We start from the raw sequence: 18,509 nt of genomic DNA, 5'->3' as shown, positions 1-18,509 counted from the left end.
GGCTCAGCACCTTTGCCTGTGACATGGAGTCTTTTGGGCAGATTAGCAGAAAGCTACGGTGCAGGGAGAAGGCTGGGAAGCTTCCTTGGGATGTGTCAGCACAATCATTGCCTGTTTTGGTGACGGCCCATCTCCCCACCTCACTCCCAGCCCCCGCACAGCTATTCTTGTATTCCAGGGACGGTGACTGCACCCATGAATACACTGGCATGGGCATCCCCCACTTATGCCTTTGATGTTATACCCAAGAAGGCTTTGCCTACCCCAATATCAGAAAGACTTATTCCTCTGTTTTCTTCTAAGCATTTTATAGTTCTAGATCTTACATCTAGCTTTTCGATCCATTTGGAGTTAATTTGGGGGGTACCATGTAAAGAAGGGGGTCTGACATCAATCTTCAGCATGTGGCTTTCCAATTGTTAACACGTACCATTTGTTGAAAAAAACCTTTTTCTCCCCTCTCTGGGTGGTCTTGGGACCTTGGCTGAAAATCAATTGACTGTAAATATGCAGGTTTATTTCTGGACTCCTGGTTCTGTCGAAATGTCTGTCTTTATGCAAGTCCTACATTACTTTGCCTACTCTTTGTGTTAAGTTGCAAAATCAGGAATGTTGAACTCTTCAGTGATCAGACTTGAAATCTGTTCCCTTTACTTTGCCCACTTACTACTTTCTTTAGCCTCAAGGAATTTGCTGGGTTTTTCAGGTCATCAGTGTTCTGCTCAGTAAAAAGTGTTAGGTACTGTAGCTTTTAATTACAGTGGCAGCTTCTACAATACTCCTGTTTAGGAGAGAGCCAGTGCTCCTCTTTGACCATGGCTCCCACCCTCTGTTCATGGTGTAGGAATAAAGACCTTGGCTAACTCCTCTTCCTCCTATCATAACTGACACCCAGGGATCCAGAAAACAAGAAGCAGGGAAACTGGAGGTGGAATTGCCAAGGCAAGAATAGGTCTGGAAGAGCTTATCCAGCTGTGCTTCTGGGAGATAGGAGCACTGAGTTGTGACAGATCTGGAAGGTGGTGCTCCTCAGTCCCCAGCTAGGGCACCATGCCACTCAGGCCACCTCTCCTGCCAGCCTTCCAGAGCCTTATCTTTCATGTTCTATCCCAGTTTGTGAGAAGCTGTACCTGTTCTTCAGCAGAGGTTCTGTCCACTGTGTGTAGGGCTTGATCCCACAACCCTGCATTGTGACCCAAGCCAAAACCAAAAGCTGGATGCTCAACCGACTGAGTCACCTAGGTGTCCTCAAATAATTTAGGTAATACAGAGTTAAGAAACGTATGTAACACTTAAATGTAGATAATTAAATGTAGAATTTTCTTACTGCAACTGGTAAGGACTCCATCGTGTCTGATAATAGGACATAATTTTAAGAATATGGTCCATTGTCATTCAAGGATTCTGTGTTTGTGAATTTGCCTACTCGCTAAAATTTATTTGTAACTCCAAAATCAATGTTTATAGTGTTTATGTGGTCATTTGCAGATGTGTGCAGAGAAGCAAAATATTTGAGTTACCAAAGAGGCTTGCTCGCAGATGAGGTTGAACAAGGGGACCTTTGCCTTCTCATTTCAACTCTCATATTGTTAAAAAAAAGTCCTTTTCTTGGTCTTCTGGTACCATATTTTTTACATTTTTGTGCTTGTTTTTGGATGATTTTGCTTTTTACAGTGGCTTCCAGGAATAGTGCTTAAGTTCTGTCTTGTGTTCTAAAAAGCACAGAAGGGCTGCAGTGTGTCTTACAGAGAAAAATACAAGATTAAGCTTCATTTAGGCGTTAGTTATAGGATTGTTGGCCATGAATTCAAAGTTAATGAATCAACAATTATATTAACATGTCTTTAAACAGGAACTCACATAAAACAAGGTGCCATATTAGTCAGTTGACAAAGGTATTGTGACCAGAGGCTTACAGGAACCTAATCCTGTATGTCCCCTAGGAGCGGTGGTTCTGTACTTGAGAGTTTCATGTTCATAGTGCCTTTTTAGAATCTAAATCCCAGAGATAATGAGAATTGACTGTAGTTCTTTATCATTCGTCGCACCCTAGACTCTAAGACATTTGCTCCTATATGCTGTTCAGAAATTCAGATCATACCTCCAACCACTTAGGGAAGTTTACATCAGTGTGAGGTCATGTCCACAAGGCTGAATGTGCAACTCTATCTCAGTCACTGTGACTGCCAAGTGAAGAGCTGTAAGTTGCTATCTTGTAATTGTCAGCGTGGTGTCCCAGTGATAACCATGATGGTGTTAGTACTTTGAGCAGTTAGTAGGAGAAACTCGACCATTTTTTTCTGAGGCAGAGTCCAAGAAGGTATGAGTAATGGCCAATAAGGCCAACAGCTGCAAACTGTTTACATGTGACAATTTGCTGGATAAATCAGAGTTTATACAGTTGTGTGTTGTTTATTCCTTAATCTAGAAAGGATATGGTCAACTCTTGAGTTTAAGAATTATGTGCTTATATCATGCAGTTTTCTACTGAAAAAGAAAATAATTAAACTTCCTCACCCATTTTCCTCTCCAAATTTGCAGTCCTACCAAAGAAAGGAAGAGAAGGGAGAATGTCCACACTGAGTTGACATGGCTGGGAAGATGGGTTAGGAGACTCTGGCTTTTCTGAACGAATCTGATAGACTTCTCCAGGCATCAGGAAAAAAATCTTTACATCTCTTCATTTTTATTGTTGGCGTTTTGGATTTTTCTTTTTTTTTTAAGATTTATGTTTTTATTTTAGAGAAAGAGAGCCAATGAGCGGGAAGGGCAGAGGGAGAGGGAGAGAGAATCTCAAGTAGACCCCATGCTCAGCTCAGAGTCCGACACAGGGCTTGATCTCACAACCTCAAGATCATGCCCTGAGCCAGAACCAAGAGTCAGATCCTCAACGAACTGCGCCATTAGCAGAGGTAACTGCTAATATTGTTGCACATATCTCTTGAGTCTTTTTTATCTTTAGTTTAAAAAACCTTGGACTTAAATGCCTGAAATCTTTATTTTATCCCACCCACATCTCTGCATAAGCACACGTTAAGATTTATGAAAATCTTTGAAACCCACAAAGATGACTCATTGTTCTTGGTCACCAAAGCTTTGGTGGGGGGGGCTCAGGGTTTATCTGGAGGAGCACCAGTATTAGAGAGGGTCCTGTTTTTGTACCTGGGTCCGGCTTGGTCAGCCATGTAATTGGTTACTGGGCCTCCATTTCCCTATGTGTAAAATGGGGCCAGTAACCATACCCACTGAATAAGGGAGGGTCACGCGTTCCGAGTTGTGCTTGCCCCTAGAGGGGATCCCAGTAAATGCCAGTTGCCTTTCTGCTTCCCTTTTTGTTCCGAGGAGCTCTGCAAATATGTGGAATTGATGTTTTTAACATTTCAAGTTCAGTTATTTTGAGAACACAAGTTCCATGTTGCTTTTCTTCCCTTTTTGGTGAAGAATTGTAAATCATGGAAGGCTAAAGACATGGAAAACACCTCTCTAAGGTCTTACTGTAGGTGTAGGGAATTCTGGTGCAATAGGAAGTTCTTCTGATGCCACAGCCTCAGCCTCCCCTCCCCTTCCCACTGCTCCTCCATTTTTTCCAGGGAACAGGAAGAGTGGTGGGCTTTGTTTCTCATTGAAGCTCATGGCTCAATTGCCGCTTACTGCCTGCAGCTCTTTTATCACAACCTGGGATTTCTCCAGACTTTGTGAGTTGTAGGCATTTCCACACCATGGATCCTAAAGCCTCCAGGCTCCTGCACTACATCTTGGGGGCCATCTTCACTTACGCACTTTGCCTTGCTTGCTTTCCTGACCAGGCTGTGCATGATTGGAATACATCATTCAAAGCACTAGATCTTAATCCACCTCCGTGTGTGAGAACATTTCTCCTAAATAAACTGATCCTTTGTTTTCTCCTTAAAAAAAAAAAAAACATCCTCTGTGCCTTGGAAAAATTAAAATGCAATTATTGGAAGGCTCTTTGCTTAGCTATTTCCCTAATGTTGCGTGTTACCTAATTACAGTGGAAACTCAGGCCTGCCCGCTCCGGGTGCTGAGAGCAGCAGGGGCCAGGAACGTGTTCGTGTGGCTTCGAAGTCTGCTGGTTCAGCAGCCACTCTTGGGACCGCAAGCTCAGCACAGCTGGCTTCTGATGCCTCCCTTCCCCATTCACCAGATGGCTTTTCCCGGGGGGGTGTACACATCTGATTGTTCTGATTGATTCATTGACCCAGGATGCTGCAGCCCCCAGGCCAGGAGAGGCCTGCTGGGTGTGCATTTGAGTGTGTGTGTGTGTGTTGTTGCATGCACATACCATCGGTACTATGTAGTAGCATTCCACCTACTCACTGCTGGACTTGGTGCAGAAACCCACAAAGCATTTTTAAACAAAACCAGAATAATGACCTTGAAGGCACCAAGAAGCCGGATCATATACTTTCTGGTTGTCATTTTTCTACTTCCAATGTCTGCTTTGCTGGATTATGATGTTCACGTGCAAAAAAAACCCACATCTTGAAGCCAACTAACATTTCATTGTTTTGTTTTTTTTTTTTTTTTTTTTTCGTTTTCTCTCTCTCCCTCTGTTTCTCTCTCTCTCTCTCTTTTTTTTCTTAATTCTTCAACCTTGGCCAAGCATGTTGCATATTCCCAAATAAAAATCGACATGCGCTGTGGTACCGGCTCGGTGTGCCGACTGTGAGCTCAGCCCCAGAGCAGCATCTCCTTGCAGAGTAGAGCCCAGGTCAAGGGAGCTCTGCCTCTTGGGGTTCCTGGGGGGCTGTTGGGAGGAAGGAGGGAGTGTCCTGTGTGCGGCTGAGGGCCACCTCCACTTGGATTTGTATCAACAAAGAGGATAGGTTTTGCTTTTGGGAAGCAAGGAAAGAGGTTCATTTTTAATTAACTTCCCCTGTCCATTTTCCTCCACTTTCCACCAACTCCTTCCCTCCCTCCCCAGTTCCTGTGCCTGCAAGGCTGGTGTCTGCTCCTGAGACACCTGGTGCGCATTAGTGAAAGGGGCCTGCTAAATAGGGGGCAGCATGCAACTTGGTGGGGCATGGCATCGTGGGTGGAAAAATGGGTGCCTCTCATGCCAGTGGCCACAGTCCCTCTCAGGGCACAGTGCTGATGGGGAGAGTCTGGCTGAGACAGCCTCCATCCACCTGGTCACCAGGTATCCCTGGGCAGCACGTGCTTGGCTGTGGGGCCAGTGGAGCCACAGCCCACCGCAGAGCCCTTGTGAACTTACAGCAAGAGGAGCCTTGAGCCACTGCCAGTGTGCGCCGTGCCAGCTGCCCTGGGCCACCACCCACTGATGTGTCTCATGCTGTATGAAGGGGTCAGAGGCTACAGTCCCGGGGAGTACAGGGGCTTCCCGTCCTCACACGGGTTCCGTCCCAAGCCCTGGATGGGGGTAGGGGTCTGTGGACTCCTGGTGTTAAGATAAACCCCGTGTCATTGAGAAGCACCTGGGTAGTGAGGGATGCCTGTCCGGGTGCAGAGACAGCAGGAGCTAACAGGGAACGTGGAGAGCTACCGTGGGGAGTGGCAGCTGCAGACACATGGCTGTGCCTCAGATGTGGCGGGCCAAAGCCCTCTTGTTCACATATGCCTTTCTGCCAGGGTAACCTCTGTCCCTTAGAAAACTCTGCTCCATCCTCCAGAGGCTGGCAGCCTCCTGTCCCTCGCTTATACCCTTCCCCTGAGTCTGGCTCCCAGCCGGAGGCCTGGGTTCAGTTCTTGTCTCAGCAGCCAAGGGACCCCAGTCAGGTGTGTGTGGAGATTAGTGAGTTGGTCCTTGGGCTCAGCGTCACTGATGACTCCTGTTCCAGGGAGTTCTCTCTCTCTCTCTCCCAGTCTCATTCTCTCTGGAAGGCTCCTGAAACATTTTTCTGAATATCATGCACAGCCTTCCCTGGCCTGCTTTCTGTGAGCCTAGTAGCTCTTAGGTGCCCTACTCCCACCCTGAGGGTACTGGTCCTGCAGGGCTCGGACTGGGAGGAGGGAAAGAAGGTGCCCGGGGTGCAGAATTTAAGGATGCATCCCCTTCCTCTCTGGGTGTGCAAGCACAGGGTCAGCTCTGGGGAGGGGGACCCTCCTTCAACTTTTCACGCTGGGGGCCTTGCCTCACTGGCCTCACCCCGTCCCCACTGGATGTTGAAGTTGGAGAGCATCCCACCACCACATGCCACTCCAACTCACCTTTCCCTGCAGAGCCTTGGTCTCCCTCTGTCACCGCCAGCCTGGGTAGTTACGATGAAATGAGATAATGCGTGCAAATGCGGCACATTGCCTGACACCTACTAAATGCTTGGGAGATCTGTGTGGTGGTTATTATTATCATTAATGCTTTGTCGCTGAATCCCAAAGCAGTAGACACCAGCCCATCCTCCTCAGGAGCTCTGGAATGAGGGATCCAGCCCCATGGCCACATTACCATTCTAGTCTGCCCCTCCCCTCTCCGTCTTGAGTGATGTTGACCTTATGGACTGGCCTAGCGAGGTCAGGGCCTCCCACATTCTGAAGAGGATGTGTTTTTGTGTCTCTGCTGCAGGAATTGCTTACTTAGGAGGCGTGTGCAGTGCTAAGAGGAAATGTGTGCTTGCCGAAGACAATGGTCTCAATTTGGCCTTTACCATCGCTCATGAGCTGGGCCACAAGTAAGTATCAGAGTCTGTATTGTTCTGCCTTTTCCAATTCCTTCCTGAATATATGTGTGCATATATATATTCTGAAACATACATATTTATATATTTATTATTATTTTTTTTTCTTGAATTCCAAAAGTTCTGAAACATGCTGCTCTTCGCCTTTGCTTCTTCTGTAACACAGACCTAGGCCAGCAAGCCTGGGTCCCAGTCCTTCAGGGAACCCAGAAAGATTACTGACCAGATGATCTGAGACTTGAAATGTTCATTTCATGTTCATGTCTCTTCTTAGTGCACACAGTCTAGAGCAAAGAGGTTTGCTTCAGAATGTCTTCTTTGGTTGCATTTCCTTTCCTGGACCAGCATGATCTTTGATTCACTCTATAGTTCAGATAATGGGATTATCTTCATACTGTTGACTTTCTATTTCTTGAGAGCTGGTTTCCAATGGAGTCCAACTGTCTTAAGGCAGAATGTCAGTGTCTTAGTTTAAAAGACTTATCAGCTGCTGCCTTTGTCCATGGAAATTCTTCCCCGGAGGAGGGAAGAGCCATAAAACCTCAGAGCCCAAAGATGTTGTGGGAAGGATCTGAGGCAGCCTCCTGGATTTTCAGAGGAGGGAACAGAAGGTCAGGGGGGTTGAGTGGCTGGCCCAAGATTGAGATCACCTGCAGGAAATCTCAGGTGGCAGAAAGCCAGCCAACCCTAAAAACTGTGGCTTGAGGGTTTACTACTTCTCCTGCAGTAGGTGTCTGTTTTGTATTTCTCTGAAGGGAAAAAAAACTGGTATGACTGCATGAGAACTTAAAAAATAAATACATAAATTGAGGCAGTCAGAGCATGCAGAACAATAGGAAAATTTATATCGGGTTGGGCAGAACAAAATTAAATAGAAATCTAGTTCTTGGCGAAAATTGAGTATGATGTGCGGGACCCTAAATGTGAGCTCAACCTTCTGCAAAAGTAAAGTCGGTCTACAAGGAGAAGCACAAAATCAATTTCATCTAAGGTTAGCCGTATCTGTGACTTTATTTGTATTTTTTGGTCTTTTCTTTGGTCCCATTCTCATTTTTTTCGCTCTCGTAGATGGGTTTAGTTGTTACCTTTTTGTGCCTACTGAGTATCATGATGTGAGCAGAGCAAATGATAATAATCCCGTGTGTATTTCCTGGGATTAAGGCAGAAATAACATGTCATTGGCTAAAAGAAGTAAAATGAGTAGTTGTCTTTAAGTACACAGTTCTTTTTTCTCAACAGTATTTTTTAAATATTGGCAACAGTCCTTTGCCCACACTTTTTTTTTTTTTTGCCCATACTACTAGGAAATAATTTTTAAAAATTAATTGTAATCAAGTATGTATTCATATTTCTGATTTGCTAAACACACACACACACACACACACACACACACTCAAAGCTGTGGGAGAAAGTGGCTGCTGAGAGAAAAATGTAAATTAGTATGGCTTTGGCAAACATCCTCTTTTCTCTTCTTTGTGACAAAGGTCCCACCCGGCCCATCTTGGTTCCTCAGAATCAAGGACCTAGTGGTCTTGAGAATGCAGTTGTCAAAACATTTTCCGACACGTGGGTTGTCGTGGACTTTTGAATGCATCTGTTTATATGAACTGCAAGATTCCATGCAGTCTTCAGTGCCAGGGCCCACACTGGAATGCTCTTTGCACCCATGTGTGAGCACACACGTGCCGCACAGAGACCTTTCTCCTTGGACGTGAAGAGCACTGGGGGCCATTTTCTCCCCGCTGACCTGGGGGATTGTGCAGGGCCACTGGCATTCCAGCGCAGGAGGGCTGCAGGAATGAATGGGGAGATTCAGTCTGACTCCAGTAGCCATTAGCTACAGTCTGCTTCCGTTTCTTGGAGGGCCCTTTACAGCTTGCTATTGCGCTCTAATTACCTACAAAAACAAACACCTAATTGTTCATCAAAGCCAATAAATTCTGTGAGCATTTGGCCTTGCCCCTAGTTGGGCGATTATAGTTTTCCCAGGGAAGTCTGTTGTCTCTGATTATTTGCGAGCAATGGGAAGCAGGGACAAAGCCACAGTCTCTGCATCTGCAGACCCTTCTGACCAGTTGGGCTCAGAGCCCCAGGCGAGGCTGTGTTGGGGCTTAACAAGAGGGATCAGTCTATAGTCCGAATGAAGCCAGGCTGCTTCACAGATCTGAAGCCTGTAGGCGGCTGCATATTGGAACAGAGTGGAGTCATTTAACTACTTAAGTTAAATTAAGTACGTTCTTTAAGTACATGTGCACTGAGAGGGGATGGGAGGGTATTCTCGGAGGACCTGAGCACTGGTCTATGCCCTTCAAGAAAATTTCTCAGTGAAAGCTTTAGGAAATGAAAAAGCGTACCCTTCTATGTACTTCTAGAAAGTTCCCAGAGGGGCTCACCCATTGGTTCCTAAAATTTAATACTGATAAAGTGAAACTTCTCTTCTGAAAGTTTGGTGTGTGCCTTTGCCCCTGGATGCTCCTAAGTATGACCCTTCTGTTGCTTACCCACAGTATCTCATATATGATTCCGTGTAAGCCATTACTCCAGCTCTGAATGTCAGGAGAAAAATTCACTTTCCATATGAGGTACACGTTGCATTTATCAGAAAATGAGAGTCCTATACCTTAACCTGATTTTCTCCCTGCTTTGGCTGTCAGAAAACACAAAGGGAATGTTAAGCTCATTTTCCTCAATTAACTCATCCAGATCCTGGAATTGTGTTTTTCCTCTCTCTTTCTGTGTCTCTTTGTATGAATGATCATATTTTACATATTGTAGTTCAAAAATAATTTCTTTGGTACCGTAAACTGTCTCTAATCCAATCTGCAATCGTGTGGGTTTTAAGTTATGAATTAAATGGAAAATTCTTGCCATGGTAGTATCAATAATTCTGCGTAGGACAGGAATTAATAATGTACTAATGGTGTTTAAGTCAAATCAGATTGCATTTACCAAACACCTCCTGTGTTAGATGCTGTGCAATCATTATGCTATTGATCATTTCTATGGGGTAGGTATTATTTAGCTTTTATTTAATAGATTAGGAAACTAGTATTACTTTTTAAAAATTTCTAGTCTCTACTTGAAATGATTTGGGATCACTTTGGGATCATATACCCATACATCAGGGCTATTAAAGACCCATGTTCTAAGAGATAGAAATAAGAAGAAAACTTGTTACATATCACAAAAACCAAGGTACCTTAAGATTGCTGCCAACCAAGGCAGAAAGGACAATCTGTGGCTTCCTAGTTGCAGAAGAAAGACAGCGTATCAGCCGAGGGACTTCCCTAGGAAATTCAAGTACCTCAGCTACGATCAACAGCTTTCTGATTACCTGAGAAAGAAAAAGCGTGGGAAAAACTGCAGCCCCAGCTTTGGACGGGTCTGAAGGATTTGCCGTTCCTGGTGGGAGTCAAGGTGGAGAATGTGGGAGGGTCTATCTGTGTTTCTGCTGGGAGGATGAGTTGGCTCCATGCAGAAGCAATGATAACAGTGACTTTGAGGTTTTCTTTTTCTTTCTTTCTTTCTTTTTTTTTTTTTAACATTTATTTATTTGAGAAAGAGAGGGATTGGAGGGCAAAGGGAGAGAGAGAGAAAGTCTTCAACAGACTCCTCTTTGAGCTCAGAGCCAGCCATGTGGTTCTGTCTCACTCCCTTGAGATCATGACCCAAGCCAAAGCCGAGAGTTGAACACTTCACTGACTGAGCCACCCAGGCACTCTGACTTTGAGGTTTTCTGATGAGACTTCATGACTTAGTTGCCTACTTGGGGTGAAAGATTGCCTGTCTCCTTCAGTAGTGTGCATTTGGGAAGGCAGCTGTCTCCCTGTCTTGCCATGATAGTTGAGAACCTAACCGGAAATGAGGGACTCCTTCATCCTGCGGTGACCAGGAGAGAGGAAGAGCTCCTGAGTGTGAGAAGATGGCAGTGACGGACCTCTCTCCCTCCAGAGAGCTGTAGCTGACAGCTGTTACTGGTTATAACTGAACTGATGAAGTGAGGGGGCCATTCCTTGAGAGACACAGCCCAGCTGGGCCAGCGCTGCCCAGGTGTTTTCCCTCAAGAAACCAGGACAGGGTGCCTTGTGGTAGACTTCAGTGTCCAAGATGTTTATCAATATTTGGTTTTAAAAAGAAAGAGGGACAGTGAGAAGCAAGCATTTGTTTCTCTTGGGCAAGCACGTGCTTTTGAGGCCCAGCCCTGACTGGTCATGGATAGGACTCTCCCCCAATGAGGGTTAGGTCCAGGTCCATACTGATGGCCCATGGGAAATGCAAAACCAAAATCAGATGACACCCTCACAGATCAAGGAGGGAGTTGGTAATGACTTCAGTAGAATACTAAAATAACCAGTATAGTAGTTCTGCGGGAATTTTAGAATATACTGTTTGCTGTGATTTGGGAGTTTTAGTGTAAAAGGGGAAAAGGAAGCAGTTCTAGAACAGCTGGTGAGAATGCCTTTTGTTTGGGGTGGGTGGGGGGTGGCATGATCAGGCCCAGAGGAGGCAGTAGACAGTGGGAGATGAGGAGGGCAAAGAGTCTCAAATGGACATTTGGGGCCTGGGGAGACCCAGAACACCATAACATGCAGTTTGCTTCTCAATCAGGTAAGACCGAGAGCTCCCAGGGAACATCTGAACACAGGCCCATCTAGATGGGGTGCTGAAAGAGGGGAGGGAAACCGCATAGTGCATACTCGGCCACCCACATACAGGGGGGAATAAAGACCTATCTTTATAGGTAGAAACAAAGAGCTTTCTCTTGCCGAAAGTAAATCTCTGCTTCTGTTGTATTTATTTAGGAGGCTCTGCTAGATAAGCCTGAGCCAGATCAATTCCTGCCTTGAGTCCTTCCAAACTATGCAAACTTCTCTAACCCAAGTAAATCTACAAAAAGCCCTCCAGATAGGCCCCAAAGCCATGCTCTCTGTTTGGGCTCTTTCTGCCTGTTCTCGGGGTGGGCACTCTTCCCACCCGATTTTCCTGGAATTTTTTTTTTTTTTTTTTCCCTGACTTCCGTATTCCCTTTCTCAAGTCTTTCTGTTCTGGAATTTACCTCTCCTCATGTTGTGGCCTCTGAAAACTGCTCTCTTTGGGGAAGCTTGGGAACCTGGGGCAGGAGACACATGGGCGTAGCTATACAAGGGGAGCCCCCGAAGCATTTCTAAGTGCCAGTGGCCTGAGCTTCACCCTAGAGCAATTAGGACTTGCCCTCTGGGAGAGAGAGTGCTAAGGAAGGCCCTCCAGGGATTCCTGGTGTATCCAGGGTGGAGAACCATGGCTCCCGGGCCTCAGGGGCTTCATTGTTGCTTTCTGGTGTCGTCTACATTCTCATGTCTGTCTCTGGGCCACCATCACGTGGACTGCAGTAATGCCAGGTATGATCCTGCTCCCCTGACTCTCACTCACCTCTTGGTCACCCAGAATTCCACTCCCTTTGCCACTTCCCTGACACCCCACCAACCATGTGCATTCATAGCGTGGCAGGTGGAGAAAAGCTCAGCTGTCCTGACCGTGGCCTTGTAGACAGGGTCAGTCCTGTCACCTCTCACCCGACACTTACCAGGAGACCTCTGTGAGGGTTCTGAACAAAGTGTTAAGTGCCTGGCCATGGGAGGAATGTGAGGGGCAGGGTACTGAGTCGCTAGGCGTCCGAAGAGAAACGCTGGGTTGAGGTTTAGAGATACAAGTGTCCTAATAAGGAGCTGTGTTTGGGCCAGTCATATGTGCACCCACAGACATGCAAATAGTTACAAATGGGCTCAGTTGCAACAATGTGTGGGGTACAGCCAGGTTCTCAGACCTGCGGGCTCACACACACACACACACCCACCCACCCATGGTCCACTGGAGCCATGCCCCGTATTTTGGAAGCATCGTCCTGGCTGGCAGAACTGGAAGGAGCACTGAGACATGAGCAGAGCAAGGACTTTGTTCCCCTGCTCCGCCCAACGAGGACCGAGGACCGGGCAGGTGGGATACCCCTGCGTGCTGCCCTGAAGTAATGAGGGAGATCCTCGACCCCAGGCAGTTTCCATGTGACGCTTGGTATCCTCCCTTAAAGACATTCCTTAAAAGCTAGATCCAGGCACTCTGGATATTTCCAGCCAGAACGTGACAAACTGCAAATGAGCTCGGGGCAGTGGATGTTGGAAGGATGTCTCTTGACACATGCCTGGGGACCTGCTCGCCTGGGGCGCAGCACGGAATGTCATCTGATTCCCATCCCTGAGAATTGTGCCTTGTGGGCAGAGAGTGGACAAGTGTCTAGGGAGGCCGGGGGAGTGGAGGGAAAGGGGAGGAGAGAACTCTTCTGGGGGAAATGTTCTTATTACTACAGTCGACAAAATTCAATCTGAAAAGAATTGTCTCGATCCCAGAACAGGAAGTAAGGAAAGCCATTATCCAGATGTGTGAAGAGAAGAAATGTTTGTCTGTGATCTGTATTAAGAAAGCTGCCCTGTGCAGCGTGGGGGAGATTCAGAGTGAATGCAGGCCAGATGTGTTCAGGCAGGTCACCCGCTAGCGGATGGCCCTGGCAGCCACAGCTGTTGCCCGGACCCTTTGCCGGGGGGCTCAGTCTGGTAGGCAGAGCATAGACCTTAGATGGGCCAGCCTTGTATAAAGAAGGTACAACAGAGAGAGGATTTCTGGAAATGTCATAACTGTTTAGAAATCCCAGGGGGAAGGGGAAGTATGCTTTTGTTCTAGTTGGGATTGGGATAGTTGTGTTCACATGGTGGGAGGGGGTCTACCTTTCTTGCAGAACAGAAAGTTTGGGCTGGAGTACATTCCCCCCAGGAGATCTGCAGAAGTCTGGGTGTCTCTGGTCTGGTTCTAGAACAGGCAAGTCCCACACTGGGTTTTCAGACAGGTTCCTCCCTGGTTCTCTGGGTCTCCTCCTTTGTTCCCACTCAGCTCCCACGGCCTCCTGCAGCCTCCCCTTCCAGACTGAAGGGTAATTGGTGGTGCTCGCAGTGTTCGGGGCTCTCAGGTTTCACGCAGAGGAGTTTGGAGGGATTCCTGAGGACGATTTCTTCGGCGTTTGGCCCCCGGATCAAAGTCGGTGCAAGCATCCACAGGGCGCGGCTGTCTTATCCAAATTCCAGAGTTGTGCAAAACATTCAGGCCTCGTTTCCTTTCATTTTATTATTATTTTTTTACATTTGCTGCTGGAAACTGCATGGTCTTGAACATTAATTTATAAGCCACCCTCCTCCTCATGTCTTCACTGAGCTAGAAAGACCTGAGACGTCAGAGGCAGGGGTGCCCCGAGGATTTGCAAGGCAGGCCTGCGCCCTGCATGACTTCCATGAGCCCACGCCTCATGGCCCTGAGTGTGGCTTTCAAAAGGGCAGAATTTCCTTCTGACCCCTTCTGACGTGCAACTTTTGAATGGGAGGTGCAGTGTCCAGAGTAGCAAGGAATGGTTGTAACTGGTGGCTGTTTTCACAGGGCTTTTCTGCCCTGAGCTAGGATTTCTCATGGCCCTGCCTTAACAGGCATTGCACAGAAAGTTACCAGGATTTCCTTTGCAGTCTTGCCCTTGATGCAGACTCGAATGTGGGGACGGAACACTTGTTCCAGTTGCTTGGAAGGCCCAGAGCCGCTGTCCTTAAGAGGACCTTGACCACAGCCTTCCCAGATATGCACAGGCCAGGCCTGGGAGGGGAACACAAACAAAGGGAAAAGCTCTTCAGCAAGCAGACAGATGTAGTCCCACCTGCATTTGGAGCAGCCAGGCGGCATAGCCATTGGCTCGACTTTATCGCTCTGATGGAAACTCCAGCTGGCTCTGGGGCGTCCGTCTATAGCCCCCAGAGTGTCATTACTGTAACAGGGAAGGCTACGGAAGCTGTTGCGAGTGTCTCTCTCTGCCCCAGGAGTTCTTTGCATTTAATTATCAGGTGGATTTCCTTGCCTAAAAGACCGTTGTCTGAGATGGTATTGGAGAAGATGGGAGGAACGTGGAGTTTGGCTGAAGAACCAAATTCCAAAATCCCCTCAGAACTTCCTTACGTTACAGACTATTCCAGGAATGAGATGAGATCCAGTTTTCTCATTAGATTGCCAGAGCTTCCGGCAGCTTTGGCGAAGAGGCTTTTCTTCTGGTTCTCAGAGAAGGAAGGGACAGGCGCAGTCTACTCGGCCTTATTTAGCAGATGGCCAGTTCTTGCCCTACCTGCAGCTGTAAGTGGCCAGTGGGAGACTTTGAGCAGGAGCATCTAGCCATGGCATGGTGCCCTTTATACACGAGAACGAGCCTGTGCTGAGGCCCAGCCCTCCCCGTGTGGGTCTCCTGGTAACTGGCTTTACTTACCTTTACCTGGAAAGACACTTTCTGCTCACATGGCTAGGATTTTGTAAGGAACGTGGGAGGTGTACGATACCGGGTATATGATACCGATTTCTTTACAGACAGAGTGTTCTGGAATGGACTGAATATTTGTACCCCTCTAAACTCATATGCTGACATCTAATCCCCCTTTTGATCGTATTAGTGGGTCTTAGGTCATGGGTCGCCATGAATGGGATTAGTGCTCTTATAAGAAGGGACCAGAGAGCTAGCTAGCTCTATTTCTGCCACATGAGGATACAAAGAGAACACAGCCTTTTGTAGCCTGAAAAAGGCCCCTCACCAGAGCCCCAACATGCTGGCACTCTAACCTTGGACTTCCAGCCTCTTAGAATTATGAAAAATAAATTTCTGTTATTGATAAACCACCCAGTTTATGGTATTTTGTTATCGCAGCCCAAGCTTGCAAAGAGATGCCCCCATTCTCCCAAGGTGTTTCGTGTCATGCCTGAAATCCTCATTTATCTACTGCCTGCTGCTGATGGAAACTTCCAAACTGAACGTGAGGGCAGCCACACGTTCTTGAAGACCCTGCAGACTTTGCGGTCAGCACTGTCAACAGTGCATTCTGGGAAAAGAGCTCTCCTCATCCTTATCCATTTGCAGGCACAGAGGGTGTGGAAGTGGTGGTTTCACCAGACGGTGGTGCAGAAAGAACCAGTGGGAGGGGTCTGAAATTGTGCACCTAGTTGCTGAAGTCTGAGCAACTAAGTGGTTGTCAGGGGCCCGTGTGGGGATCTGGGAGTGACCTCTCTTGGAAAAAACATAAATAAGTAGGTAGATATAGAAGGAGGGATGTTGTAATACTCTTCACCAGTCACTGGAAGCATTGCAAAGACATGGTCTTGTTAATCATAGCCACACTTCTGTGGTGCTGAGAGGGGGTGGGTGCTAAGTAAGCCCGGTCATTTGCTGGCGCTCACTTTTGATTATTATCAGGAGAGAGAATGGAAAGGAGAGAGCTTGGTTCCTGAGCCAGGAACAATCTCAGGGTTATCAAGGCCCCTGAGATGCTGATGCTGTGGTGTGGGTTGGCTGCACAGCCATGGGGAGATGTTGGACCCTGGGACACCGGGCTGTGCTACTTGGTGAGGGCATGAGCTTGCACTGCACTGTGGCCATGGCTCCCCCAGCTCCTCACGGGTAGACCACAAAAGTGAAGGAGGGGCAAGAAGCCATCATGGTCTTTGTAAGCCAAACTTGATAACAGGTCCAGTAGGATGCCTACTGTGGGGCAGCTTCAGACACACTGAGGACCAGATGACAGGAGCCTTGCCCACCACCAAGAGGCATGTGCAGGTTGGTTTCCAGTCCAGGGAGCCTTCCAGGAAGAAACACGTGCTCACTGGGTTAGCGACACCTAAACCTACAGTTGTCTTTGTGGGTGGCTCTGTGGTCGGGGGAGACCTGGATTCCTTAAGAGCCTGTTCATCTTTGTGGCAGGTGTTCTGTGATCACCGAGGGGAGGCAGAAGCTGTGTTCCGACAGCTGGCAGGGGGTTGGGGGGAAGAGGCCAGCTTGCTGTTGGCTGTCTGGTCCACGTGGAGCTTAGCTTTGTCCACAGAACAAACTCCCAGAAAGCCCACTGCTTTCCTATTCCCCAAACCCAATCCAAACTCCCCTTACTGACTTAACAGTTGTCCCCTAAAACTCCCCTATCCCCTGCCCAGTCCAGAATCTGGCAGAGAAGCATGAGGCAACCCCACTCCTGGAGAAACCTCTAGAACTGCATCTAGCTAGCGCCTTGCTCTTCAGAGTGTGTTCTGAACACCAGTGTTATCGTGCCACCTGGGAGCTGGGCGGGTTCTGGGACAGCCAGGTGTTCCCGTGCACAAGACAGTTGAGGGGGGGTGGGGGGCGGTTAGAGCACATCAGAGCGGTAGCCCCTTCTGCGGATCCCATCTCAGCATGGGGCTGCTCCTAGCTGGGTGGGTCATGCACCTGCCCGCTGGTCTTGATGGGAAAATCTGTCTGTCTGTTTCATTTGTAAGTTTTTTTCCATGGGGCAGGTTTTTGAATAGCTTTCTTGCCCTGGTTTTAGAACTTCTCCCATGATCCTTCCTTTTCACCCATGCTTTTTTTACTGCCCAGATGGTGCCAGCAGGTGCCAAGGGCTCTTTTGCTGCCTTCCAGAGCTAGGTTCCAGGTTCCTGCTCAACTTTCTCTGTAGCTTGGACACCAGCTCTCTTTGAAGACATGGTTGAAACAGCCACCACCCATCCTGTCTGTTTAAAGAGACCCCACTCCAGTCTAAACATTTAACTTGATGCATCATAAAATCTGGTAAATTTTTGGCCAACCTCCAAGATGCCCACCTCTTGGGTGGCAACAAACCTCCTGGCCCACCAGAATTTGGTTTGCCCATGGAATGGGGGTTTAGCATCTAGAATATGGAAGAAAGAGGCAGAACTGAAACATTGGGTAGAAATTCAAACTCTCCCTAAAAGCTCCAAAGCAGTGGTCTTTAACGTGCTCAAAGTGCAGAGGAAGATCCTTGGCCTGAGGCTTAGATATGCCGGCATTCCTGTCTTGCCCCGTCTCATTCAGATTTTCTTTGGGTTTTGAAGGCAGAAGCAGATGCATGAGTGACTGTGCTGGCCCTAAGTATAGCTTCTTCACATCCTTGCCACCAGTGACACATGTGTGGAGAACCCATCCCACAGCTGCCCTGTTGGTGGATTTTCAGAGTTGGCAAGTCAGCCACTTTTGGATCTGATACCAAAGGCATCATTTTCTCTCTCATTTTCCATAATATTACCTAAGGTCTAGAAGTCCAGTAAGTACCATGTGGGACGCTGGAGTCTGAAGGTTTAGAGTGAGCCCTAAAGCGCAGAACCGGTCACTTCTTGCTGCAACACTCATTGAATCATGCGTCCCGAGAAGCTGGTCCCCTCTTGAGTCTCATGACCACCTGGCATTGGTGTTCAGTACTAACTGTTCTCTAGTCCTTGTCGTGCATACAGCCATTTCTACAAGTGATTCCTCATGAAAATAACTCACTAGGATGGTTGGTTACCAAAGTGAAAAGAAAATTAAGAGGGCCCCCCAGCTCCCGCAGAAGCAATCATAATTCCAAACTTACAGATTTGCAAAGGGTTATAAGACACCCCTTTTGAAGACCAAGGGCACATTGTGTTTTGAAGAGCCAGACCCTATGCCACGCTGCCGTTTATAACTTAATTGGCTTTATTGCTTGGATAGCCTCATCATGAGCCAGCTACCTAGTGCGTCCCACCTGGTTTCCATACGCCTTGTTCTGTGAGGAGCTGAAGCCCCACATAATGGAGGAGGCGATAAGAGATCAGACAGCTGCCTCACGTGGTTTGGGCTCCCTTGGCCCAGACTGACAACTTGTTTGCAAATGAGAGTGCCAGCCCGCTTTGATCATTGTGGAGAAGCAATGAAGGAGAAGCAAGGTATGCCAAAGGCTGAACTAGGCAAACGTCCTCTTACCAAAGTGAAACAAATGGCATACAATTTAGACTCACAATGTTAATATG

The 18,509-nt window shown here is 47.5% G+C and overlaps 1 protein-coding gene across 2 annotated transcripts in view; it reads left to right on the top strand.

Moving 5' to 3' along the window:
- The window catches only part of ADAMTS17 (ADAM metallopeptidase with thrombospondin type 1 motif 17), a 346,546-nt gene that overhangs the window by 135,224 nt on the left and 192,813 nt on the right, over positions 1–18,509 (top strand). For both annotated transcript variants that reach the window (XM_046010435.1, XM_046010434.1), the window contains exon 8: positions 6,542–6,647. In XM_046010435.1, the coding sequence (XP_045866391.1) occupies positions 6,542–6,647 (106 nt within the window). The remainder of the gene's footprint in view (positions 1–6,541; positions 6,648–18,509) is intronic.

This window comes from Meles meles, chromosome 6, assembly GCF_922984935.1.
Source record: "Meles meles chromosome 6, mMelMel3.1 paternal haplotype, whole genome shotgun sequence".
Lineage (NCBI taxonomy): Eukaryota > Metazoa > Chordata > Mammalia > Carnivora > Mustelidae > Meles > Meles meles.
This window is presented reverse-complemented; position numbering and strand designations above follow the sequence as displayed.